The sequence below is a fragment of the Gadus macrocephalus genome, chromosome 20 (genome assembly GCF_031168955.1).
Source record: "Gadus macrocephalus chromosome 20, ASM3116895v1".
NCBI classification, from domain to species: domain Eukaryota; kingdom Metazoa; phylum Chordata; class Actinopteri; order Gadiformes; family Gadidae; genus Gadus; species Gadus macrocephalus.
Window position 1 is genome coordinate 14,983,582 of NC_082401.1, and position 27,466 is coordinate 15,011,047.

Genomic DNA, 27,466 nt, shown 5'->3' on the forward strand with positions numbered 1-27,466 from the left:
ATCTTTCCCCCTGTCTCTCTCTCTCTCTGTCGCCCCCCCCATCTCTCTCTCTCTCCCTCTCTCCCCCCTCCCCTCCTCTCCCCCCCCCTCTCTCTCTCTCTCTCTCTCTCTGCTCTGGCTTTTCTTCTTTGTTCTCCTGATTTCCCAACAATGATCAACTCCCTCGCCGTTGCGCCTTCTAACAGTCTTTCCACTGAATGATTAACTTCTACCGACCCACTTCATGTACCAGGGACGGTTTGTTTGGTGTGTTCAGCATGGGGTCCTGACCAACCACTCAGGAAGGGAAGGAACACAACACAAATCAAAGATGGATTCCGGCCCTCCCCAGATTTTTTTAATAAGGTTTTGAAGAAAGAGAAAAAGTTTGCTTGCGTCCGCATTTTCCTGTCATTATTTCCGTCTCCTTGTAGTGGAGTTTTTATATCGTCTCGGAAACCGCTGAGGAATTCTTTAATGGATTGATTTGGCCGACGCTGCTGACCGTGTTTGGCCACGGTCTGGGATACGGGTCAAGATCAAACCGACCCGATTCAGCCCCGATGCCCGCGGAGAAGCGGAGACTATAAAAAGCATCCGGGGTGCGATGAGTACGAGGGCGCTCTGGGTCATAAAACATTCACACTTGTGGGATGCTGGAATACGTGACGCGCACACACACACACACACACACACTCACACACATACGGACAAACACGGACGCACGCACGCACACTCGGACACACACACGTTCACACACACACACGCACGCACGCAGTCACACACACACATACACACAGGGACACACACATACACAGCCGGACACACACACGGAAACTCATACACACACAAGGACACAGACACAAACACACATATGCGGACACACACACATGGTCACACACACACACACACACACACACACACACACACACACATGGCCACACACAGGGCAGGCCTCTGAGCTCCGTGGCGGTCCATCCTGGTCCTTTGCGTCCGTCTGTTGGCCCAGCGCTACTCCTCACCATAGGGGCCTAGGCCCACGACCAACCGGTACTGGGACAGACAGACAGACAGACAGACAGACAGACAGGGAGGGGGGGGGGGGGCAGACAGACAGACAGGGAGAGGCAGACAGACAGACAGGGAGGGGGGGGCAGACAGACAGACAGGGAGAGGCAGACAGACAGACAGACAGGGAGGGAGGGAGGGGGGGGCAGACAGACAGACAGACAGACAGACAGACAGACAGACAGACAGACAGACAGACAGACAGACAGACAGACAGACAGACAGACAGAGAGGCAGTCAGACAGACAGGGAGGGAGGGGGGGGCAGACAGACAGGGAGTGGCAGACAGACAGACAGACAGACAGACAGGTATGCAGACAGGTGGGGAGACAGACGGGTAGGCTGACAGTAGAGCAGACAGACAGACAGGTACACTGACAGACAGCCAGGTAGGCTGACAGTTAAGCAGACAGACAGACAGACAGGTACACACACAGCCAGACAGGTAGGTTGACAGGTGGGCAGGCAAACCGACAGGCAGCTAGGTAAGCCGACAGTTGAGCAGCCATACAGACAGACAGACAGACAGACAGACAGACAGACAGACAGACAGACAGACAGACAGGTAGGCTGACAGGTGGGCAGGCAGGCAGGCAGGCAGACGGACGGACAGACAGACGCTGCTGTTATAAATAGAGATAACGCCGCATGCCGTCCAGATGTTGGTTCTCCAGCGACGGCAGATGAAGGGTCGACCTTGGAGCTCTGAGACCCAGAGGCTTTGATTTCCTTTGTTGAAACAATCTGCGTATAATTATATCGACGCTGATTGGCTGCAGGAAGTGTGTTCCGATGGGATGGGGGGGGGGGGGGGGGCTTTTGTGACGCTGGACGGACAAGGTGTGTGTGTGTGCTTGGGGGGTTGTGTGTGGGGGCGTGCGTGCGTGCGTGCGTGCGTGCGTGCGTGCGTGCGTGTGTGTGTGTGTGTGTGTGTGTGTGTGTGTCTAACAGACGAGGGAAGGATGTGGCGTTGGAGATAACTTCCTCCTCTCTGACAAACCAAGCTTGCAGCTGGAGGGGCCTTGATTACAACATCTGGACACACACACACACACACACACACACACACACACACACACACACACACACACACACACACACACGTAAATATAGTTATATTCTGTGCCCCTTTTTGTCCCCATTGTATGACAGAAACAGCTGAAAGAGTCTGCAAAGCCTAGACACACTGTTCTTATTCAGCTAGTTCACCTGGATTTTGACATGCAAACACACACACACTCACCGAACAAACACATATACCGAACAAATACTCACTCACTGAACAAACACACACACACACACATACACAAATACACTACCACAGCGAACAAACACGTATACCGAACACACACACACACACACACACACACACACACACACACACACACACACACACACACACACACACACACACACTGAACGAACACACACACACACACACACATACACAAATACACTAACACAACATTAAGAAAACATAGAACACACAACAGAACATGTTCACTCAGATACTTTCTGTCCCAGCGATGCTATCAGAGCACGGTAAGAGCTGTCCCTTTAGAACATATCTGCCTCTAAAGCAGTGCAATCAGGTCGTCCCTGTTATGATTTCGCTTTGTCATCTTAGCCTGTTCACAGTGAACCTTCCCTATTCTCTCTATAGACAAGAGAGCCGGAGACTAAAGAGAATAGTTCAGGCTACTTCAGGAGTTAGGGAAGGGTTAACTAAACTCACCCTCCTTCCTGCATGACAGCCAGGAGGGGCGTGTCCTGTACTCTGGACCCCAGCCACCTCCCTCCCCCTCCATCCCTCCTCCCTCCCCCGTCTCCCTCTCGCTCTCTCGCTCTCTCTCTCTCTCTCTCTCTCTCTCTCTCTCTCTCCCCCTTCCCCGTGTCTCTCTGCCCGTGCACGTCAGTCGGGCGAAGAGAGCAGCAGCAGTCGCAGCAGTGTAGGGAAACCGCTCGGGAAGGACGCAGGATTACAATGAGTCCCTGCAGCAGCAGCAGCAGCAGCAGCAGCAGCAGCAGCCACCGGATCCCCCGATCCCCTCTGCCCCACTCCGCAGTCAGGGAGAGTCGTTAGCCTCCTCGCAGGCTTCCCCCTCTGCCCACCGCAACCACCACCACCAGCACCACCACCACCACCACCACCACCGCGTCAAGCACCCAGCCACCCACACGCGCACTGCTGTGCTGCAGCGAGCCGGGGACAGTGCCAGCCGAGACGGGCCTGACGGGTCACAGCGGGTCGCCGGACGGACGCAAGAGGAACTAACTGATCGTGTTGCACCTCTCTTCTCTCTCTCTCTCTCTCTCTCTCTCTCTCTCTCTCTCTCTCTCTCTCTCTCTCTCTCTCTCTCCCCCCCTCTCTCTCTCTGCCTCCCCCGTGGTGCTGGACGTCACACAGGTCTTCCTGAAAGAGGCCCTGGAGCAAAGGCTGGAGAAGGAGCGGGAGGAGGAGCGACGGCGGGCCGGCATGGTGATCCGCGCCCACGTCCTCAGCTATGTGGCCAGGTGGGTGCTGGGGGCTGGGGGGGAGGGGGGGTCTCTGGTGAGGGTCTGGAGAACCGCGATGGGGACCTTGTTGTTTTGTCTTTTTATGAAAATCTTTCCATGCACTGTGTGTGTGTGTGCGTGTATGCGTGCATGTGTGTTTGTGTGTGTGTGTGCGTGTGTGCGTGAGTGTGCATGTGTGTGGCTGTATGCACTGTACATTGCAGCGTTTGCATGCTGCATTTGCATGGTTGTGTGTGTGTGTGTGTGTGTGTGTGTGTGTGTGTGTGTGTGTGTGTGTGTGTGTGTGTGTGTGTGTGTGTGTGTCTGCGTGTGTGCATGCACGTGTGCGTCCGCACGTGCGTATGTGTGTGTGTGTGTGCGTGCTCGTGTTGGTGTGTTAGAATAAACACACGTTTGAACATTGAGGTTACCTCACAGTCAATGTAATGCCGTGGGGCGATAGGTAAAGCAACAGATGAAACACTGTCGTAGCTTGGGGGGCAGCGTTCTGAAGGACTCCCTGCTGCCATGCGTGTCGGTCGCGCAGCAGAACCAGGGAGCTCGTACACCAACGGTCGGAGCTCACAGGTCATGTTGCTAAGCTACGCTGTTCCTGCAGAGCCAGTCCAACAGCGGCGTTCATCGCGTGTTTGTTTTGTACACCCAAAGAATGCAGGGTACCTGCACGCCTGCACGCCTGTCTGTAATGTCTGTCTGTCTGTCCGTCTGTCCGTCTGCTTGTTGGTCCGTCGAATGATTGATTCGTTCGTGTCTTTGTTTACATTGCGCGTTTCCACACGGGACCGGGACGTCTGTCATGATGGAGGTTTTAGGAATCCGCCCGGGACCCCGCACATGTAACCTAAACCTGTGACAGCATGCTGCCTTATGCAGCACGCTGTAACCCCAGACCTCTGGGTCTCCGCCGGGCCACAACGGGCCCAGGGACACGGCTCGGGTCCAGGGGTTCCACGGTTCTCTCTTTTCCGTTATCGCAGAGCAGGTGGCAAGGTTGGCCGAACCGTGTTTGACGACGTCTGTTTGATTATGGTTACGGTGAAATATGTGGTGTTCCCTCGCGTCGAGTGGTTTGTGGGAAAAGCTGCAGTGAGGTTGGCTTTTAGTGTTGAGGGGTCATAGGTCAGAGCCCTCTGGGTGGGTGGTCCCACACAAGCCATGCGTGTTTACGTGGGTTTTGGGGCTGTGTGTGTGTGTATGCCTGTGTGTGTGTGTGTGTGTGTGTGTGTGTGTGTGTGTGTGTGTGTGTGTATGCCTTTGTGTCTGTGTGTGCCTGTGTGTGTGTGTCTGCATGTGTGTATTCCTGTGTGTGCCTGTGTGCATGTGTGTGTGTCTGTGTGTGTGTGTACCTGTGTGTGTATGTGTGCCTGTGTGAATGTGTGTGTGTGTCTGTATGTGTGTATTCCTGTGTGTGTGTGTGTGTGTGTGTCTGCAGGGCCGTTGCACCAAATCCTGGGCCCCTATACAAGAGGTATTGATGACCCCCCCCCCCCCCCCCCCCCGAATTCCCCCTACCAGCCCCCTGCGCTGAATTGTTGACGGGGGGGGGGGGGGGGGGGGTGTTAGCGAACAATTGTTGACGGGGGGGGGACGGGGGGGGGGGACGGGGGGGAGCAGACGTGGCCGTGTGCGACTCCTAACACTATGCGCTGGTGGATAATTCAATATATATATATTTTTTATTGCCATGGGCCCCCCCTCTGCCTTGGGCCCCCCCACAACTGTCTCACTTTCCCCCGCAGTCCGTCGGCCCTGTGTGTCTGTATGTGTGTATTCCTGTGTGTGTGCCTGTGTGTGTGTGTGCCAGTGTGTATGTATGCCTGCACGTGTGTGTGTCTGTGTGTGTCTGTAAACACACCCACCCACACTGCCACATTGGCTCAGCCCCAGCGCATCAGACTATAAACACCATGTGGCCGACAGTGTGTAGCTGACAGTGTGTGGCTGACAGTGTGTGGCTGACAGTGTGTAGCCGACGGTGTGTAGCCGACGGTGTGTAGCCGACGGTGTGTAGCCGACAGTGTGTAGCTGACAGTGTGTAGCTCTGTGTTTGTTTGAGCCCCCCCCACACGGCTTGGTGTGGTGAGGGGGGGCTTGCGTCTCATCGCCCCCCCCCCCTCTCCCTCAAGGTACTCCCGTTGGAGGGGAGCTGGCGTTAAGAACTGGGGGTACTGGGGTCCCTCATACATGGGCGACACCGTTACAGTGCACGGCCGTCGGACGTGACGCGACCCCTTCACTTTGTAATGGAAAGCGACAAAGCCCATGTTGCTGTGTCTGCTTGCGGGACGGGGTGGGGGTGTTGGAGGGGGGGGGGGGGGGGAGGGGAGTTGAACCACACCACAATGTTAATTGAGGTGACAACATCAGTCCAAATTGGCAAACGCGAGTTAAATATCGCATCCAGGTTTCCTGTAGCTTCGTTTTGAACGCAAAAAGCACCGCAAAAAGCAGCAGTCGAAAACGAAGAGAGAGCGCAGTGCTGCCGTCGATCATTAACACGTCCGTGGGTTGAATCCCCCCCCCCCCCCACCACAGGAAGCAGTACAAGAGGGTCCTGTCCAGCGTGGTCACCATCCAGAAGAACTACCGCGCCCACTTCTGGAGGCGCGTGTTCCTGCGGCTTCGCTCGGCCACCCTGGTGCTGCAGAAGCACCACCGCGGTCACCTGGCCCGCTCGCTCTGCCGCCAGATCCTGGAGGAGAAGAGGCGGAGGGTGGAGGAGGAGGAGCAGGAGAGGAGGCGCCTAGAGCAGGCGCAGCAGCGGCAGCAGCAGGAGCAGGAGGAGGAGAAGAGACGGCTGGAGGAGGAGGAGATGAGGCGCCGGCAGAAGGAGGTGGAGGAGGAGGAGGAGGAGGAGGAGGACAGAAGGAGGGCGGAGGAGGCGGAGAGACAGAGGAGTCGTCGGGTGGAGGAGGAGCAGATGAGGAGGCGGGAGGAGGAGGAGGAGGAGTTGAGGAGGATGGAGGAGCAGAGGATCAAGGAGAAGGCACAGGAGAATGCGGTGGCTTTGGGGCACTCGACCAGGTACAGAGTGCCGATGACAGAACGGTTTAAAGTTAATATCATAATCTGCCTTTGAGAAAAAGTAAGCAAGTAAAAGTCACTTGAAAGGTAGCATTTTGAAAAGTGAAATGTGTGTTTAGGAACAGGCCTGTCGTTGTCCTATGAATCCAACCTGGGACGAGCAGCTGTGAGCGAAAGAGAACTGTTGCTAAAAATGTTGTTATTCATAACAATGTTTCTGATTATTGACAACAATGTTTCTAATTCTGTCCTCAGAAACTCGCTGGTGGTTAACGCTGCGTGTCAGAAGGTGAGACTTATCTCCTTGTGCTGAGAACAGCACAACACCATGGCCTTTCCCTGAATGTCTGTTTGTCCCAACCAAGGTCATGTTGCTTTATTTAGCGCTTATTATGCAAGAGCTTCTCAGAGTGCGACGCTAGAGGTAAACCGAGTTGAGATGTGATGAGAGGCCAGGTGTTGTGGGACAGCTTCCCTTCATTCACTGACACTGCTTAGATGGACGGCTGGTTCACTTATTAATCTCTGAGGGCATATGTAGCCACAACAGCAGCAGACGATGCAACTAAACATCGATATAAAAAGACTGGTGATAATAAAGTATGAATATATTGGCTTCCCCGAGGTCAAGGGCGGCATGTGGCTCAGGACGTAGAGCGGGTTTGCTGGTAACCGGAAGGTTGCTAGTGCGAACCCCGGCTCCTCCTAGCTGAGTGTCGAGGTGTCCCTTGAGAAAAGACACCTCACCCTCACTGCTCCCGACGAGCTGGCTGTCGCCTTGCATGGTTGACGCCGCCACATCGGCGTGTGAATGTGTGCACGAACGGGTGAATGTTAGGCAGTACTGTGAAGCACTTTGAGTGTCCAGCGGTTAGAAAAGCGCTGTGTAAATACAACCCGTTTACCGTTTACCGTCGCCTGACGAAACGGCCCCCTAACTCCTCCATCCATGTCCCCGACAGAAGGAGCTGTCGCGCTCCCTGTCCCGCAGCCCCGTCCCGGGCCACGCCTCGGAGGAGGAGAGCCGCCAGATGGAGGAGATCCAGCGCCTGGAGCGGGAGATCGAGCGGCTGCAGCGGCAGCAGGAGGACGGCGTGTCGCTGCTGGGCGACGACGGGCGCGACCAGCTGCGGCAGCGGCGGGACGCCGAGATCTACCGGCTGGAGAAGGAGGCGTCGCGCGTCGCCACCGAGTTCCTGGACCTGCTGGACTTCGGCGGCCTGGAGCCGTCGCTCTCCAGCGAGGAGAACCTCCACGACCCCGCCGAGACCCCCGCTCCGCTGGCGGAGGAAGAGGAGGGGGAGGAGGAGGAGGAGGAGGAGGCGGACGAGGGGTTCCACGCCGACGACGAGTGTGTGCCCCTGCCCGACCTGCCGCTCCCCGCCTCGCCCCCGCTGGACCAGGAGGTCTTCCAGAGCGTGCCCCCGCCTCCGCCCGGCTTCGCGGAGGGTCCGGCGGACCCCTACTCCGCCCCCTCCTCCGCCGCCACGCCAAGGGGCTCGTGGCACTCCACCGTGGTGACCCACCAGCGGTGCCGCACCCCGACGCCGCCTCCCCCCGTCCTGACCAACGGGGGACGGCAGCCCTACGTCAGCATGGCGCTGACGTCGGAGGCGGAGCCCCCCGGCGGGCAGCCGCCTCCTCCTCCTCCTCCTCCTCCTCCTCGCGGCGGCCCCCCCCTGCCGGACGCGGAGTCGGACTACGACCAGGACGAGTACGAGGAGGTGCACGGCAGCTCGGGCGCCAGCACCAACGACGGCCACGGCACGGACGAGGACGCGCTGAGGGAGTCGTCCTGCACCCAGAACAGCCTGGACTCCTTCAAGGGCAGCTCTGACTCGGTACATCCACGGAAACACACACACACACACACACACACACACACACACACACACACACACACACACACACACACACACACACACACACACACACACACACACACACACACACACACACACGCCGCCGCCGCAAGGGACTCAGGACTCACCTGTTTCAGAGGTCATAGACACACCCCTCCCACCCCTCTTACGCACTTATTGAATGTTGTGCGTCCTGGCACTTAAAAATATTACTTAGCATTGTGTAGCGTCTCATCCTAGCTATCTTTGGTGTGCACGGGGAATGGGTTAACCTAGCGATTGTTAGTGGTTCTATGAACATCCTTACCTTACCGACAGCAGTATATTATTGTGTCGCTTTCTTCTGACAAATGTACTGATTGTCAGACGCTTTGGATGAAAGTGTCTGTTAAATTCCTTAAATGTAATTCTAAATATAGCACCACGGCCCCCCGGGTGGGTCCCAGTCTTCTGTTGCATAACACAGAGTATTATGGGATATTGAATCAGCCGTCAGAGCTCCTTTGGAATCCCATCATGTCCATCCAATCCAAACATTTAATCTTGTCGGGAAATTTTGAATTGACTCATAATATTTGCCGTGAATGATCCGACGTTGTGATACTGCCTCAGTCGGGCCTCAGTACTTAAGCCTCGGTTCAGGCTTGACACACACACACACGCGCACGCACACGCACACGCACACACACACACGCACACACACACACACACACACACACACACACACACACACACACACACACACACACTGAGCACATAGTCACACGCATACACTTGTATCCCTCCCCACAGAAACTGAGCACATGGTCACACATGCACACACACACACACACACACACACACACACACACACACACACACACACACACCCACACCTCTATTTCCTCTGCAACTGTTCAACCCCCCACACATTCATTACCCTCACCCCTCCGGGCGCCACCAGACCAGCAGCGCTGAGGCCAGGAGCTCCCCCTCTCCTGTCCAAACACTCAGCGCGTGTTAGAATCACAGTGGAATACTGGAGCAGTGATTGTGTTATGATTGTGTTGGCCGTGTCCGTGTGCATGTGAATCCGTTCCCAGTTCCTGCCAGTCAAAGAGGAGCGCCGGGAACCAACTCTGTTAGCTCAGCAAAATGGCACGGGGAGGGGAGGGCGTGTGTGTGTGTGTGTGTGTCTATATGCCTGTGTTTCTATATGTGTGTGTGTGATATATTGGAGGGTTTAGTTGGCCCCGAGTCAAAGAAAGACTTCTTATGGTTGGACGTGCGCGTCTTTTTGTGTGTATGGGTTTGCATGTATTTTTTGTGTGCGTTTGTGTATGAGTTTGCATTTTGATGTTTGAGTCATTGAATTTGTGTGTGTCTCAGTATGCTTTAGTTTGGATATGTGTGTCTGCACGGTGGGTGTTGATGTGTGTTTGTGTCTGCGTGTGTGTGTGCGTGTGCCTCTGCGCACGTGTGTGTGTGTGCATGTGTGCTAATGGGTGTGCGTGTGTATCTAGTGTGTTCCAGATATCAAAAATCTTAGGAGGAAGCAACAGAAATAAGTGGTTTTCAAAAGGGGCTGGAGATAACCAGTTCCTCAGGTTTTTTCTTTTTTATCTGTTATTTTTTGCATACAATCTATAAAAAAAAATACAGGTGGAACTCTAAAACATACACTGGCCACAAAACAAATAGATAGAGGGTTTCTTTCTCCAACGTATCAACTGAAAATTCAAAGCTGAAAAGTCAATATATGAAAGAAAGTGTTGTTTTATGAGAGTCTTAGGTTAGCATGCTGACGGACTGTTGTGTGTGTGTGTGTGTGTGTGTGTGTGTGTGTGTGTGTGTGTGTGTGTGTGTGTGTGCAGTTCATCGAGAGCGACGAGGACAACGAGTGCTACGTGGACACGGACGAGGAGGTGTCCAACGGGCGGGTGAACGTGCTGAACGGCAGCGGGCCGCCGTACTTCCACAGCTACCTCTACATGAAGAGTGAGTGGTGGGCCCGGAGGCAGGCAGGCAGGCAGGCAGGCAGGCAGACAGAAACACAAATAGAGACACACACACACACACACACACACACACACACACACACACACACACACACACACACACACACACACACACACACAGAGACACACACACACACACACACACACACACACACACACACACACACACACACACACACACACACACACACACACACAGAGACGCACACACACACTCACACACACAAAGATACACACACACACACACACACACACACACACACACACACACACACACACACACACACACACACACACACTGCCAGATCATGTCCTCACATGCTTCAAGTCTTCAGAGCCGTTATTTCTGCTCATTACTGACACTTTCACTTTCGGTTTTATTGTATTTAATGATATCTTTCGGTCTGCGGTTAAATTTGTGTTATTTCACGTGATTCTGGTTTTAGTTCGGACAACATTTTTTACGACGACAAGTAAATATTGTTTGAGGGGTATGATAATAAGCTGTTGTATTGTGATATCCGATTCTGTTCCACTTTGAGGTCTAAACAATAATAATAATTCAAACCATTTTGAATGGGACTGTAAATTAAATGATACGAATCGATGAATGTACTTCAAATTGATGAACACATTGAGCAATACAAATATTCATGAGTAAACCCAGATCAGCGCTTGAGGAATATACTTGATATTGATGAATAACTGGGTGACTAAACCCGGTCGAAAGCACCGTGCTGCCCGCGTCCTGATGAGCGTGCGTGTGTGATCGCCAGGCGGCCTGATGATACCGTGGCGCCGCCGCTGGTGCGTGCTGAAGGACGAGACCTTCATGTGGTTCCGGGCCAAGCAGGACTCCCTCAAGTCGGGCTGGCTGTACAAGAAGGGCGGCGGCATGTCCACCCTGTCGCGGCGCAACTGGAAGATGCGCTGGTTCGTCCTGCGGGAGTCCCGCCTCATGTACTTTGAGAACGACAGCGAGGAGAAGCTGAAGGGAACCATCGACGTCCGCTCGGCCAAGTAAGGAGCCCCGTCTCACTCTCTGTCCCTCCGTCTCTCTCTCCCTCCGTCTCTCACTCTCTCACTCTCTCACTCACTCACTCACTCACTCACTCACTCACTCACTCACTATCTGTCTCTCACTCTGTCTCTCCACCTCTCAACCTCTCCGTCTCCTTCTCTCTCTCTCTCTCTCTCTCTCTGTGTCGTTCTCTGTCTCTCCGACTTCCTGTCTCCCTCACTCTCTCTCGCTCACTCTTTGTCTCTCTTTCACTCTCACTCCCTCTCTTTATCTGTCTCTGTCTCTTCATCTCCTTTGCTCTCTCGCTCTCTCCCCGACAGACTTTGTTTTTCGTAAAGCTAGGTCAGCTTTCATTTTCTGCAACTCATTTTCACACAGAATATCCTCTCGATTGTCATTATATCAAACTAATTTCGGAATGTTTCTTTTTTAAAGGCAAATTGTCGATAACCACGAAAAGGAAAACGCCCTGAACATTGTTACAGAGGAACGTACCTACCATATCTACGCAGAAACCCCAGAGGACGCCAGGTACGCCTTTATAAACGTCTGTCATTGTACCAGACCCCCCTACCACCGACATTACATTAGCCTTCATCACGTTACCACAGAATTAACGCCTAGAAGCCAAGCTCCCCCTGCTGGCCAACGGGGGAACTGAAACGTGCTAATTCCTTTCACATGGTACTCCCTCTCTCCCACTCTGCTGTGAACTCTTGCTGACCCCCCAGCGGTTGGTTCAATGTGCTGAGTCGCGTCCACACTGCCAGCCCGGAGCAGCGCATGGAGATGCACCACGAGCAGGCCAACCCAAAGAATGCAGTGGTTAGTGCTGGCTCCCTTCCCAGGGCCAGATACTTATCCTTATACTCAGACTTATACTTATCCTTATACTGCTCGGATTTGGAAGCATGCAACTCAATAAATTGTAGGCTAATCACAAGGCCTGGTTTTCATTTAATTGTTTTTAAAACAATTAAATCGGGGCATGGTACCACATCCCAGATTTAGATTGGACTGGTCAGTCCTATAATTTGTCGAAATTAGAAATAATTGAAATATACGATTGCATCCAAATTTTCTCTTGTATTGACGAGATCATCCTTAAAGTATTGTTTACCGTGAGCCTCTGGCGTTTTTGACATTATCTCTGCTCTCCTAATCCGATTACATGATGACAGTGATGATGAGGTTTTCACACAATGAATCGCTCCTTTGTCCGTAGGGCACGCTGGACGTAGGCCTGATAGACTCCGTGTGTGCGTCAGACAATCCTGACAGGTGAGTCTTCCAAGCAGCCCAGAAGATCTGCTCTGGTTCTCACAGTCACCCGTCATAGTCCCCTCCCCAGAACAGTCACCATGTGGCTGAGGAGGTACAGCGGGTTGGCTGGTTACCGGAAGGTTGCTCGTCCGAGTGTCGAGGTGCCTCTCTGAGTAATAAGACACCTCACCCTGACCACTCCCGACGAGCCGGCTGTCGCCTTGTATGGCTGACACCTCCGTCGGTGTGTGAATGTGTGCATGAATGGGCCGAATGTCAGGCAATATTGTAAAGCGCTTAGAGTGGCCACTGGTGAGAAATTCCATTTCATTCCATTCCATTTGCAATAATCACCGCTGGTCCGATGTGTTCCCAGGCCCAACTCCTTTGTGATCATCACGGCCAACCGGGTGATCCACTGCAACACAGACATGGCGGAAGAGATGCACCACTGGATCAGCCTGCTGCAGAAACCCAAGGGAGACGCCAGGGTCGACGGCCAGGAGTTTCTGGTCCGGGGTCGGTGGATTTGGTTGTTTTGGTTGTTGCTATGCCACAGTGTCTGTCTGCATGCTATTTTTGTTGTGTTTGTTGTCCGTTTGTTGTTAACTGTCGTCGGTGTGCGGTCCTTACCTGTACTTGTGATGTGGAAAATAATTTCCCCTTTCGGACAATAAAGTCTAAAGTTAAAGTCAATGTGTTGAATGCCTGATTCTGATTGGTCGTTGACATGCCAAGTGTGTGTATTATTTCGCACTTCTGACTTTTAACTGTTTTTTTAACTGTTTATCAATGCACTACAAATCCAACATTTAAATCAACAGTTAAATAAAACTATCGAACAAATGTTACCGTGACAGCAAAAAATGGATGTGGTCAAAAACACAGTGGAGGAATATTTGTATATGTTTGTAATTCAATAAAATATCGGAAATAATGTACTTCCGCCGTAGTAAGCAACATCGGCTTCACCTCGGCCGAATCACCAACCACGTTTTATCCCGTAGTAGCTCATTCCTTACTTAAATCGAATTAAACTCTAAAAGCTTACACACACGCATTACTTTGGTGTTTTGTAAATATTGTCTTGTCTAAAATGCTCAGTAAGCACAGCAAGTCATGCGTTTACTATCAACAGAAACCATAATTGGATATATGACCTTTATGTAAGCAAAGATAGCTTATTTGCACTGTAGTGCTACTTTGATTTGCTGAACTTATTTAATATTATTAACATTGACATTTCTTTTCAACTTTTACTTTGAAAATCTCACGCTAGGCTGGCTCCACAAAGAGATGAAATCGGGCGCCAAGAGCACGTCCCTGAAGCTGAAGAAGCGCTGGTTCGTCCTGACCACCAGCTCCTTGGACTACTACAAGACGTCGGAGCGCAGCGGTGCTAAGCTGGGCACCCTGGTGCTGAACAGCCTCTGCTCCATCGTCCAGCCCGACGAGAAGGTCTTCAAGGAGAGCGGTACGTTTCCACACGCTCTGAGGTCTCCTCTGGTTCCTGCCAGAGGTCTCGTTGGGGAACGTCGAGGAACTCACCGAGGCCTTGGGCTGAAACAAGGATCGTGCAACGTGGAACGGACGTGTGTTCGGCTTGGCTCAGGTGGTAGAGCAGGTTGACTTGTAACTGGAAGGTTGCTAGTTCGATCCCCTGCTCCTCCTATCTGAGTGTCGAGTTGTCCCTGAGCAAGACACCGCTCCCGTCGAGCTGGCTATCGCCCTGCATGATTTACTCCGTATGTGACTGTGGATTAACCGTTGGAAGTGTTTTGGATAAAAGCGTCTGCTAAAAGCCCTAAAATATAAAAAAGACACGTCTCTCCTTTGTGTAATGTCCTTTTAACCCCTGAATGACGTGTCAAAGGGCAGACTGCCAAGAATGGACCCATCGGTCTGACGCCCCTCTGACCTCACACAGGCTACTGGAACATCATCATCCACGGGCGCAAGCACTCGTACCGCCTGTACACCAAGATGCTGAACGAGGCCATGAGGTGGGCGTCCGCCATACAGGGGGCCATCGACAGCAAGGTGCCCATCGAGACCCCCACCCAGCAGCTCATCAGGGACATCAAGGTAGAGACCCCTCGCAGAGCACACGACCCAACGTCACCCATCATGATGGTTGCCCAGGAACGCCTGTTGAATTCACTTATTATTTAACCGGTTCTCATTTGCATTTCTTTGGCAACTCGAATCCATGCCAGCTTCTTAACCCGGTTGCTGACAATGTAGTTCTTAAGTGAGGTACTTCAATATAGTGTGTGTGTGTGTGTGTGTGTGTGTGTGTGTGTGTGTGTGTGTGTGTGTGTGTGTGTGTGTGTGTGTGTGTGTGTGTGTGTGTGTGTGTGTGTGTGTGTGTGTGTGTGTGTGTGTGTGTGTGTTTGTGGGGGTGATGCTGCCTAAAGGTACACTATGCCATTATTATTCGACAACCTCTTTGAATAACATGTTTTCGGGCCGGCTGTTAATCTGGTAATGTTTTTGTCAGACTCTCAAAGCCGTGTTTGGGTTCGGTCCAATAGGAATGTATAAACACACAGCCGTTGCCAGTAGAGGAATGGTAATGCACATTATCTGTCTATTGGGCTGACAGCACCACATAGTGGAGGGAGTGCATAGTGTACCTTTTCTTTTACTCTGCTTTCCTACTGTTCCTCAAGTGCTCCTTGTGTTATTGATCCGATTGTGTTTGAATTACTGAATTACTGCAGTTCATTTTGTACCCATTTGAGGTTCTACAAAAATGCTTTGGAAGCAAATTATTGAATTACTCTGTGGGATTGTGTGAGATTCCCCGGCGCAATTAAATGTAATAATTGAATGACAAACATTCAACCTTTTTAAGTGCTTCCTCCTGCTACCTGCATGCTACAGCAATGCCTACAACTTAGGATTTTGAGTTAATGATCTATGAACCGCTGGATGACTCTCGCTCCTCCCTCCGTCCCCAGGAGAGCAGTCTGAACGTGGAGGCGGTGGAGCAGACTTACTGGAGGAACCCCATCCTGAGATACACCCAGCATCCCCTGCACTCCCCTCTCCTACCACTGCCTTACGGAGACGTCAGTGTCCATCGTAAGTGCAGAAGCCTGGTGTTAAATCCACCGTCAAACACTAGTATCGAGTTTCATGAACCTGGGGCGGCAGTAGCTCAGGAGGTAGAGCGGGGTTGACTGGAAACCGGAAGGTTGCTAGTTCGATTCCCGGCTCCTCCTAGTGTCCAAGTGTCGAGGTGTCCCTGAGCGAGACGCCTCACCCTGACTGCACCCGACGAGCTGGCTGTCGCCCTGCGTGGTTGACTCGGCCGTCAGTGTGTGAATGTGTGAATGAACGGGTGTATGTCGCTTTGGATAAAAGCGTCAGCAAAATCCACCTAAATTGAAAATATAAATGTAATGAACCTCCGGCTGTGTGTTTTGGAGTCCAACCTGTGTCTGTGTCCGTTCCCTGCAGTGCAAAAGGAGAAGGGCTACTCCAGCCTTCAGGACGAGGCGGTGAAGATCTTCAACTCCCTGCAGGAGATGGAGGCGGTGTCGGACCCCGTGCCCATCATCCAGGGCATCCTGCAGACCTGCCAGGACCTGCGGCCGCTCAGAGACGAGGTCTACTGTCAGCTGATCAAGCAGACCAATCACGTTCCCCAACCCAACAGTCTGGCCAATCGCGCCCACTGGCACCTGCTCTCCTGTATGGGCTGCACTTTCCTCCCGAGCAGGGGTATCCTGCGCTACCTCAAGTTCCACCTCAAAAGGTATCGTGTCAGAGCTCAGTCGGAACCCGCTACCGTCTTAGAGATGCCTTTATTGCTGTATTTTTGGTCAGTATAGAATGGAATTTAACTTTACCGATTTCCTCGCTATTTAAGAGTCTGTAAACACATATCGCAACAACCAACCCGAATGTATCTCGCCTGTGTTCCCTTCACATGTCTTTATAAACTTCTTCATCTTGGGTGATCCCACAGGATTAAGGAGCTGTTTCCTGGCTCAGAGATCGAACTGTTTGCCCATTTCATCAGCGAGTCACTAAAGAAGACCAAGTGCCGAGAGTACGTGCCCTCCCAGGAAGAGATCGTTGCCCTCCTCACCAGACAGGAGATGACCACCACAGTCTACTGCCACGGCGGGGGGTCCTGCAAGATCTCCATCAACTCCCACACCACTGCTGGAGAGGTAGGCTGTAGACTGGGCTGTAGATAGGCTGTGGATGGGTTCACATCTCATGTTCCTGCACAGACAGGAGAACATCCCTTCAGTAAAGGAATGTTTCAATTTGCACAAAGTTCATGTGTGTAGGAGCCGGATAATGTAGGTCCTATGATTGTTTGAGTTGAAAGGTGCTGGGTTTGATTCCCAATGTCTGCAGCAGACTACCTGCAGGTTCCCTCGAGCGAGATGCCTAAGCCCTACCTGTTCATTTCAGATTTTCCTCTTTTTTTTTTCAGATTAGCTTTCGATAAAAGCATCTGCCTACTTAATAAATGTTGAACCTTCGTAGCTGTATTTTCTGCTTTTTTCAAAAACACTGCAATGCCAAAGTTTAAAGTGCGATTTATTGTCTGACTAACGTCAATGCCCTGATGTTCAGGTGGTGGAGAAGCTGATCAGAGGCTTGGCGATGGAGGACAGCAGGAACATGTTCGCTCTGTTCGAGCACAAGAACAACATCGACCGAGCGGTGGAGAGCCGGGTGATCGTTGCTGACGTTCTGGCTAAGTTTGAGCGGTAAGTCGCCCGAGAGATCACATTGTTTGAGTCAAATATGCCGCCCAGTTAAGATGGAAAGTTTAAAACGACAAACGTGCAGTTCAATTAATCATTTGAATAATTTCCCCCATAAGACTGGCTGGCAGTGAGGAAGAGGAGGACGAAGGACACTGGAAACTCTACTTCAAACTCTACTGCTTCCTCGACGTGGAGAGCATGCCCAAGGAGGGTGTGGAGTTTGCGTTCATGTTTGAGCAGGTGAGTCACAATGCACTCGTAGGGATGCTCACACAAGAGCCCTCCAGAGGTGAGGTCCACCTCCCGGCGCTAAACCCTCCCCTCGCGGGTCTCCCCTCAGGCGCACGAGAGCCTGACCAGCGGCCACTTCCCCGCCCCGGAGGACACCCTGCAGCACCTGGGGGCCCTGCGCCTGCAGTTCCTCCACGGCGACAAGGCCCGGGTCAACTGGACCCTGGAGAACGTGTACCCCATGGGTCGCCTGCGCAGCCGCATCCTGCACTTCACCAAGGCGGGGGCCGGCGCCGCGGGCCAGACGGGCCAAACGCTGGAGCGCCGCAGGACCAGCTTCCTGGAGGGCACCCTGCGGAGAGGCCTGAAGACGGGCTCCATGAAGAAGCAGCGCATGGAGGAGGAGCAGATGCTGGAGATGTGGGTCAAGGAGGAGACGTCGGCCACCAGAGCCAGCATCCTGGAGAAGTGGTCCCGGATCCGGGGGCTCGACCAGCACCAAGCCATGCTGAAGTACATGACCATCATCAAGGAGTGGCCCGGCTACGGGTCCACGCTGTTTGATGTGGAGGTAAAGACCGGTTTGATGTTTGGTCATGTGTGTGTGTGTGTGTGAGAGAGTTAAAAAGCCTGTGATGTTGACATGAGAGTCGATTTGACAGGGCTGTTTGTGTTGTCTTTGCAGTGCAAAGAGGGAGGCTTCCCTCACGATCTGTGGCTCAGTGTGAGTGCGGAGAACATCTCGGTCTACAAGAGAGGAGACCCTAAGCCTCTTGAGACCTTCCCGTACGAGCACATCGTCTTCTTCGGCGCTCCACAGCCCTGCACCTACAAGATCACCGTGGATGAGAGGGAGATGTTATTTGAGACGCCACAGGTACGTTCACATCGTTGTGGGGCTCAACGCCACACGTGTGATGTTCTGCTGGAGGACATTGATTGCTATATTGCTTTTAGAACATCTTGATTCTTAATTTCTGGTTTTCTGTGCATCTTAGGTCGGGGAGATCACCAAGATCATGAAGGCCTACATCAACATGATCGTGAAGAAGCGTTGTAGCGTGAGATCTGTGTCGAGCTACGGAACCAACTGGATCCGGTGATGGTCAGGACAGGACAGGTTCTGTGCTGTACAGAACCAGACCCAACCGGACCATGGGGGGAAAGACCAGGGAAGACCCGAAGCAAAATCACTTGCAGAAGAAAATCGTAGAGCTTTGAGTGACCATTGAACCATATTGTCGAACTTTGGCAATATGAAGAATGGTTGCAAAAGTTTGTACAGAAAGACAAAAATAACTCCTGCTTATTGCAACACACAAAACGCTAGCGTCTGCACAACTATAAGCTAATTTCTCCACAGGGTATTGCTTCCTCTGATACGGGCTTAGTTTTGAATATCCTTGACGCTTACTCATGTTATTTACACTGGTGGTAGCTGTTATCTTGCTTACAGTTTCCTTCTGTAGTCATCGTCCTTCAAAAGTATTTTTCATTTTTTGTATTTAAAACCTTAACCAGGGTGGGAATTCGACCAAGCGTGCATTTATATGTTCAACGTCAACCATGCGTAACAAATCAAATAACATGCTCGGACAATTCTGTAAAAAGCAATGAGCTCTTTCACTATCATTTAGCATTTTCCCCTTTAAGTCCCTGTCCGTAGTTTAGAGTCCCTCAGGTAAACGGGCGATACCACATCATAAGAACAGAACAGCATCTACACTTTATTGCCTTAAGTGGGTTTTCACAGTACATTTCCAACGTCCACCATTTTTGACTAAATAGTCAATGTATATGGCCATTTACAAATGTACGCAGGGGGCAATACCATGTTTCTAGATATGGAAACGTTTGCCTTCTCATACATGTGCAGAGACGAGAGGAATCCAACCTGTAGGGCAATGCGTTTCACGAAAGGTGCCATTTACTGTAAATGGTTGTACAACTGTTTGCCGCTTGTATGTGTAACGTTACTGTTAGACTATTTCTCAGTATTGATCTGTTATATTTTTGAACAGAGTTGGTCATTGAAATGATTTGCGACTGAAGCTGTTACTTGAGGACTGAGGAGCGAGCATGACGCAGCTTGGCTACCCCATGTCTGAAGGATGTATCTTGTCTGTTTTTAGATAGTGTCGAGTGTCTGTGTGGCTTATTTATTATGTGGACTATTGATGACGGGAGAGAGTGAGCTTGGCAGGGAGAATTCACAAGCACCGATGTTGTGAGGACAGTCACAGAAACTAATTGTGATGATGCTGTTTTATGTATGGATTTCTGAATGAATTGTGCGTTCTCGGATACAACTAAATTGTACCACGATTGATGCAACATTGGATGTAAACGTGCTCAAAAGTGTATGTGCATCAAAGTGATCAATGGAATGTCATAAGGTCTCAAACGAACAGGCTGTAGCTCCCAATGTTATGGCTGGCTGTGCTTGTTGAATGTTTAATCTATGTCAGGAAGTCTGGGACACTCTGAATGATGTTAAAGCAGGGAAACATGCATTTGCCAAGCTATTGTCCACCATAACAATGAAATCCACTAAGACTGTACAGATTGTCTTCACCTAACGTCACAGCACCGCCCGTCTTCCACTGCTCTCTCCAGTCTCTCTGATCTAGAGGGAGGCTTTCTGGTAACGCTGCCGGCGGCCATTCCAGAGACTTCCCTGCCGTTGAAACACGACTGTTCCTTATGCTTGTTTTGAACAAAAGACAACGTTTTATAACTGAATTTAAATATGCTTTAATAAATTATTGTATTTCATTAAGCAGTTTGGTTGTGGTTGTTTTTTCACTGTGGTGTGGATGAGGAAATGAAACTGAGCATGAAATAAGAGTTGTGAAAGCCTTCCTTTGGCCCATGGGGCCCGTGACGTCAGACCTTGATAAAAAAGAAAAAAAGAAAAAGAAGGAAGGTATCCACCCCTCTTCAGCTGCTTACAAATCCGCGACTCAAAAGTTTTACTTTAGTGATAGAATTTTGGCCAAATCCCGAAATGTCCGGAATGTATAGAATAGCGTTTTTAGTTGTGATCTTCACCATGAGCGGCATCAGAAGTGGTGACTCGCAGACCGTGGATCCTCCGGGAGGTGAGTTCTGTTGCTACTTCATTAGCCACTTAGCTTCTCCTCTGGTTATTGGCTCAGGTCACAAGTTTACCTCAGGATCAAAACGTGACCAAAACAAACACGTTTCTCCCTTTAACCGGATCATTGCGATTCGTATTTTTTTTCCCCGCACGACACCAAATAAATTTAGCTTCCATTTGATTTTGTAATAAATTAAATCTGTGTCTCTGTAAATTGCCATTTGCGCAACTGGATGCGAAATGCTCAGCTTTAAACTCAGTGTATCTGTACTCACAATACTGCTGAACATGGGGTTATTACATGTTCAGCAGGGGTTATTACATGACAACAGTCATGCCCTGCTGTGAATAAGCTCACATTATTATGTTATAATTCCAATTTCAGTCCCTTGTGCCTCAAAGTCCAACACCACTTGTGAAGACTGCCTTAAGAATGTCACTGTAAGTAAAGAAATACTTAAATATATACAAAATAAATGTCACTATAACGTAGAAGCCTTTGTTCAATATTCAATGAAAATAAAAGGAGCACATTTGTATGTCTGTTTCAGTGTTTGTGGTGCATGTCAACGAAGGAATGTGTGGACTACCCTGTGAGAAGCATCCTGCCTAAACCCAGTGTGTGTCCATTAAATAATGCACGATGGGGTCTCTGCTGGGGTAAGACAAGAAGATTCTGACCAGCAAACAAAAATCGTATTCTTCATGTATCACTCAAAGTCCCATTTTCCCTCAACGTCGTAATAATGATGTCCCCCATGTCCCCTCTTTGTTATGTTTGGTGTCATCTTCAGTCAATTTCCAGAGCCTGATCATTACCATGTCAGTGCTGGCAGGCATCATCATCATTGCCATCCTGGTTTGCTGTTTCTGCTGCTGTAAATGTGAAAAAATCGGGTAAGCAGTGAATTAAACCGCTTTTGTTTTTCATCAAATCAGCTGAGGAGCTTGTGTGACCAGGCTCACGAGTCACAAGGCTAAGTGTACTTTGTAATTTGGCTCAGTTCCCCAGCCAAGAAGAAGGAACACAATGAACTCCTATTGTTGCTTGTCAGCCTACATCAGCCTTTGCCCAGGTTCGGCTCAGTTCAGATGCTGTTGTTCAAGATGGGCTTAATTTCCGCTAATCCACCTTCAAGCTGAACATAAATGCACTCTTCACTAGTGATTGGAATGGGAATGGTTTATTCAGTTAGGTACGGTGTGTGTGTGTGTGTGTGTGTGTGTGTGTGTGTGTGTGTGTGTGTGTGTGTGTGTGTGTGTGTGTGTGTGTGTGTGTGTGTGTGTGTGTGTGTGTGTGTGTGTGTGTGTGTGTGTGTGTGTGTGTGTGTTTGTGCACGTGGTGTTAGATCCCTGCCTGTGTGGGTGTCTTTGTTATACGCTACGAGACTCCGAGCATGTCTCTGCTTGTGAGGCCAACTGCCAAGCAAGTTTGTCCCGTTGGACTTTTGAGTTCCTTTAAGCGGCTCACTCTGTGGATTATGTTGAACTCCAGGAACAAGCGACAGGACGCAAGAGCTGCCCAACAGGAGCACGCGAGGAAGGCCCGCAAGGATGAGAGGTAATTGAGTGCTGGGTACTGCTTGACTCCAGATACGGTCAGCGTTATCAACAAGTTGCAGTGGTCACCTTCAACCTTCAGACATCCTTGATCTTAACAAGTGCCTTTTGTTTTTATGTAAACAGAAAGTCTGAGATGAATGTGCGTCACGAAGAAGTCAGGCAGAAATATGGTAAGAAACCTTCATCTGCTTGAATCCTGTTTTTTTTTTTTTAAGGAAACATTACACTCTCCCTTTCTTATCAACAGTATACTTATTAACAGACGAAGGTGCTAAAATGTGATCTTCAATAATTTATGATTTAACGGCGCCCCCTACTGGAGGGATCTGACTTTGTCATAGTTCAGTCACCCATCGGAACTTGTAGGATGTAATAAATTATATAAAATGCTAGTTAAAATGTATTCCAGAAGTAAATCTTAACTCAACATTAATAGATAACTTGAAACTTTGCAGTGACAGCAGTAAAAAATATTTCACAGGGCTCTTAATGAAATTTTGTTTCCCTTTTAATAGGTCTTACAAAGGGGAATCCTTATTCACGCATGGATGAAAATTAAGAAACAATCCAGGCGAAGAAGACGCAATAGTAACAGAATCTCAACAACTATTGTGTCTTTAATCAGAAATTGTTGTGATGTTGTATCGTTAGGTCCCTGTGGATTGTCGTTCCTATCAAGTAGAATGTGTTAGACTGTGATGTTAGATTTTTATTTCATGCCAATGACAGATAAAGAATGTGATGTTAAACCATGTAAATTGAAAATGCACTCCATTGAATCACATTTCATTATATTGCCTCTTTACATAGATATCATGTGATTATGTTTTCCACTGTAGTCATTTGTTTCTGTTATGCTGTATGTTTCATTATCAAAAAGAGTAAAGCCTTAAATTGACTTGTCACTTTTGCGCAATGCTAGTAAACCAAGTATTAGCAATTATTATTGTGAATTGCAAATGATATTTCACATTAACCTTGCATTATCATTTACTTTTGTGCTAATGTTATAGTCCAATAATGTTTGTATCCACTTTTAGATTGATCATCATTGACATGTTCATGGTATGTTCTGAAGTATTTTGTACCACATCAATACAGTATGAAACTTGCAAACAACTGAATTTTCTACATCAACAGTGTGTTCGAACCTAGAATGATCAGTTGTGCAAATAGTCCCTGTCTTTTTCTGACTCCACGGGCACGCGAACATGTGCTTGCGGGCACACGTATCCACGTTCCCGAAAAATGCGAAACACGTGACATGGAATGGTCCAATCACAATTTCGTAATGTGCGCGCTCCCGGTCGAAACCTAACAGACCGAGGAAGAGCCGCCTGCAGACCCGCCAACGCACTGCCCGCTGCCTGGATAGCAATCCGTTTTCACATTGGAAGTGAGGTCTCGGGGAAAAACTGCACAATGTCTGAAGAGAAGCCAAAGGTTGGTGCTGGTTTGCCATGAAATAAACTATTGTGCATGTGTAATCATTGTTTTATACTGTCCTTTGTGAGTTAACGTGAGCTTTGTGGCTAACCTAGCCTAGCCAACCATCTTCAGATAGCGCAGCATTTGAGCGGGCAGACCGACATCACAAAGGTGGACAAATGTGCGGATCTTTCTTTTATATGCGAACATCCTTGCATTGTGATGGTTTCATTCTACTCTAAACTATTTGTCTGACACATTATCAACTATATTGACGTTTGCTGAAGAAAAGATGTTCGATAAATGAACGATTTGTAGTGTTTTTCTTTGCGCCATTGTGCCTTTCTGCGCCAGTTTAACCACGGACTAGCTTGCTATGCTAGTCCGATGGAGAGCCTTGGGTGCGCATCTTCAGCCAGCACCAGGCGAGTGGTGCGCGCACCTCTGCAGCAGACCTCAAGGGGTTTCGTCTGTGTGCGGTTCTGTAGGTGGTCCTCAGTGCAGGTTGTGGTGCACGGGATGCTGAGCTTGTGTGTGCTTTTCCAGGAAGGTGTGAAGACGGAGAACGACCATATTAATCTTAAAGTAGCGGGTCAAGACGGGTCGGTCGTACAGTTCAAAATCAAAAGGCACACTCCGCTCAGCAAGTTAATGAAGGCATACTGCGAACGACAGGTGGGTCTACTACTAAAGTCATGTAGTCCATGACTTGGCTGGCGAGTGAAAACTCAAGAGCCACCTTTTCTGCTGCATTTTTTTCAATCAATAACCGAATGTCAACATTTCCCCCAGCTCCTTGTCTGATGTTTCATGTTTGGTTTTTGAGAACATGTCTGTCTTGTGTTTTGCAGGGCTTGGCGATTCGTCAGATAAGGTTTAGGTTTGATGGACAGCCAATCAACGAGACGGATACCCCTGCACAGGTTGGTGCCCTATGACAGAAAACACTCTTTATCCTCTGTCATGTCCCGCAATGTTGTTGTATGTATTGCCCACTCCTCGGATAAGTAACTGATGGACATTTTCCAATGGCTTGACGTTGGCTTGACGTTGAATTGCCTCAAAGTCTATGTTTCAAAATAGTTGCTCAAGGATGAACGTTAACCACAGTGTCAAACTTTTGGCCAAACATTTTATTCTCACATTTTATCAGCCCTTTATTTTATTCATTTAATAGTAAGATCAGGGTTACTATTGGCAAAGGAAACTTGCATCACAATAATTAAGGACTTTTAACCTGGAAAAGAACATTGTTATTGTGTAAGCTTTAGATATTTTATCACCCCAGTCAGTACTGTCTTGCCCCTCGGCACTTGATTGGGCCTAAAAAAAAAAAAAAGTTTGGTTCCTGTTGGTTGTCAGTTGAGGTCATGGGTAGGTAGGTAGGGAATTTATTTTATTTTTTTATTTTATTTTTTCCAGCGGCAGCGAATGATAGGTAGGTTGTTTTCATTTAAAAACGAGAAAATTCGCTCATCCTTGTACAGAATGAAGAGGTGCTGTACCAAAACGTAATTATAGTTTGCATCAAATTTATTATTATTATTATTATTATTTTTTTTTTATAAAGCTCATAAAATAATTTGGGTCGCACACAGGGTCGGTCGGAAACCGGAACCAAACAAAAAATTTTTTTAGGCCTTGTGATGCTCTTCACCTATTGCTTGACAGTTTACCCCAAGGCAGGCGTATTATTCAAATAAGAAACTGCTGTATTAACACATGGGATGGTGAAGCACTAGTTGTTGCCCGGTCGTTGTGGTTTGCATGTAGAATGCAAGCATTGCTCCCTTTTTAAAGTAGCCACAGCCCAGTGGGTGGTCATTGCAGCTAGGGCCTGGTGATGTATCCTCGCTGTTGGGGACCATAAACTACTTTCTCAGCTGAGCGTAGCGGGTTTACTAGATAATAAGATTATTCTTCACCTGACGTCAACGGCAAGGGAAGTGTGGTGCGATTTATGTTTTACGTTTTCTCACTGACTCTGCTTTTTCTTATCGCAAAAGCCTTTTGTTAATACTTAATGGTCCCGCAATAAATGACCTTTACTTTTATCATAGTGATTATGTTGCAGTTGTATTTCTCCGGTAACTGAAATTAAGTGTCAAGTCCCCCATGTACAGCTGTCGACATCTAGGTCCACCTAAACATGTCATGCTCTTACTATAAGGTGCTTTGTATGGCAACGCTGGCTTTTTACATCCTGTCTTGATGAATGGATGGGTAGGGTACCAAGGTATACTCCCACAACACATTGCTGTTGTGCTGTAGGCCGATGCTTATAAATTTGGCATCCGAAGCAATGCACATATAAAGGCGCTTGAAGGCCATATGTGTATTGTCACAGGCCAGATTAAAATAATACCCTATGGATGTTGAGGGGATGTCTGTTGTGTTGTTATGTTTGTGTTCCGAGCCTCAGTTTTATTTGTGTGTTTTTCAGTTGGAGATGGAGGACGAAGACACAATTGATGTATTTCAACAACAGACGGGAGGCTCCTTCTCCTAAGAGGACCATGGACGAACCTCAGAGGACACAACCCCCGGAAGAGCGACTTCTTCTCTCATTGTCATTGTTTCTTTTGTTTTGGATCCTTCCTTCTTCTACCTTCACCCAAACTGAAAGCTCTATAATTCATTCAGGGATATTTCGTTGTGGCCAGATCCTAACATTGCCACCGTGTTCAAAATGCTAAAGTAGTGTGTACTATTTATCTAGTATGACATGTTCCAGACACGAGCAAGCTGGCCCGCAGGGAAACACAAAGGGAGGTCCGTTAGCGATGCCTAAGATTAATATGAAATCGCCCACTTAGTGTCTGTTTCTGTACCTGCGGTGAAACTCTGCGGTTCAGTATACTGGGTGGAAGAGAGCTGAGATAAAGATATGTTGGATTTCCTAAAATATATATATATATATATATATATATATATATATATATATATATATAAACGTATACATACAACTCATGTTAGTCATCTTTTAAGGAGCAACAGTCAAACTAATGTCTGATTTATCCATATTCCATTTTTAACTATAGGAACAGAAGAGAAGTATGTATATGGACACTTGACCTCAATTATGTCGCTCCCCTTGAGTGGAGTGATAATAAAGGATGTTAATGTAACCCGGACCAAAAATGCTACGTGAATAGCTTTCCGAATGAAGCAGTATAGTGTCAGGGTGTTCGATCCCACTACTTAAAGGCTTTACGTCACGTTGGAGCAGGGATAAGTTCACTTGTGTTTTCATGCCCCCTCAGTCCTTTGGCCATAAAAAAAAAAGGGAATTCCCCCCCCCCCCCCCAGTGTCCAAGTCCTCTATCCGCAACAGGCTTCATTCACTAAAATCTAAGTTGTTCACATGATCGGCTACATTACAACCTAATCATTGAGGCATTGCTCTTTTTAGTAGTTCTTGAGTTCTTTGTCAAGACATTACTGGCACACTGATCTGACCGATGGCTGAGGCCGGACTGGCCTTCAGAGGCTGGGGGGAATTGGTTAACATCTTTCACAGATAATTGTACATTTTCTTTTTGTTGTCCTTTTACTGTGTACAATAAATATAGTTTGGTACTTAGCCTCTTGCATTGATATATCATTTATGTCGAGTACTTTCAATCCCTCAAGCCGCAACACCCGGTTGCAAGCGCTATTGAATGCTGTTAATAAAT

The 27,466-nt window shown here is 49.1% G+C and overlaps 3 protein-coding genes across 3 annotated transcripts in view; all 3 read left to right on the forward strand.

The window, feature by feature from the left end:
* The window catches only part of myo10l3 (myosin X, like 3), a 62,410-nt gene extending 41,933 nt beyond the window's left edge, over window positions 1-20,477 (forward strand). Inside the window, 20 exon segments of the mRNA XM_060039469.1 lie at window positions 3,455-3,561; window positions 6,100-6,588; window positions 6,844-6,877; window positions 7,551-8,429; window positions 10,304-10,427; window positions 11,224-11,467; window positions 11,904-11,999; window positions 12,200-12,293; window positions 12,694-12,749; window positions 13,108-13,250; window positions 14,011-14,205; window positions 14,659-14,816; window positions 15,695-15,818; window positions 16,197-16,494; window positions 16,708-16,915; window positions 17,331-17,467; window positions 17,584-17,707; window positions 17,808-18,269; window positions 18,384-18,575; window positions 18,697-20,477. Of these exon segments, the coding sequence (XP_059895452.1) occupies window positions 3,455-3,561; window positions 6,100-6,588; window positions 6,844-6,877; window positions 7,551-8,429; window positions 10,304-10,427; window positions 11,224-11,467; window positions 11,904-11,999; window positions 12,200-12,293; window positions 12,694-12,749; window positions 13,108-13,250; window positions 14,011-14,205; window positions 14,659-14,816; window positions 15,695-15,818; window positions 16,197-16,494; window positions 16,708-16,915; window positions 17,331-17,467; window positions 17,584-17,707; window positions 17,808-18,269; window positions 18,384-18,575; window positions 18,697-18,801 (4,269 nt within the window). The 3' untranslated portion in view covers window positions 18,802-20,477.
* Window positions 20,478-20,596: 119 nt separating this feature from the next.
* On the forward strand, window positions 20,597-23,259 carry pttg1ipb (PTTG1 interacting protein b). The gene is made up of 7 exons (XM_060040260.1): window positions 20,597-20,799; window positions 21,184-21,239; window positions 21,350-21,458; window positions 21,593-21,695; window positions 22,294-22,359; window positions 22,485-22,531; window positions 22,877-23,259. The coding sequence occupies exons 1-7, from the start codon at window positions 20,706-20,708 to the stop codon at window positions 22,918-22,920; spliced, it is 519 nt and encodes a 172-aa protein (XP_059896243.1). The 5' UTR covers window positions 20,597-20,705; the 3' UTR covers window positions 22,921-23,259.
* A 133-nt stretch (window positions 23,260-23,392) lies between these two features.
* Window positions 23,393-27,372, forward strand: sumo3b (small ubiquitin like modifier 3b). Its single transcript, XM_060040263.1, has 4 exons — window positions 23,393-23,804; window positions 24,336-24,464; window positions 24,641-24,712; window positions 26,233-27,372. Exons 1-4 carry the CDS (start codon window positions 23,631-23,633, stop codon window positions 26,296-26,298), a joined length of 441 nt encoding a protein of 146 aa, XP_059896246.1. The 5' UTR covers window positions 23,393-23,630; the 3' UTR covers window positions 26,299-27,372.
* The last annotated feature ends 94 nt before the right edge of the window (window positions 27,373-27,466 follow it).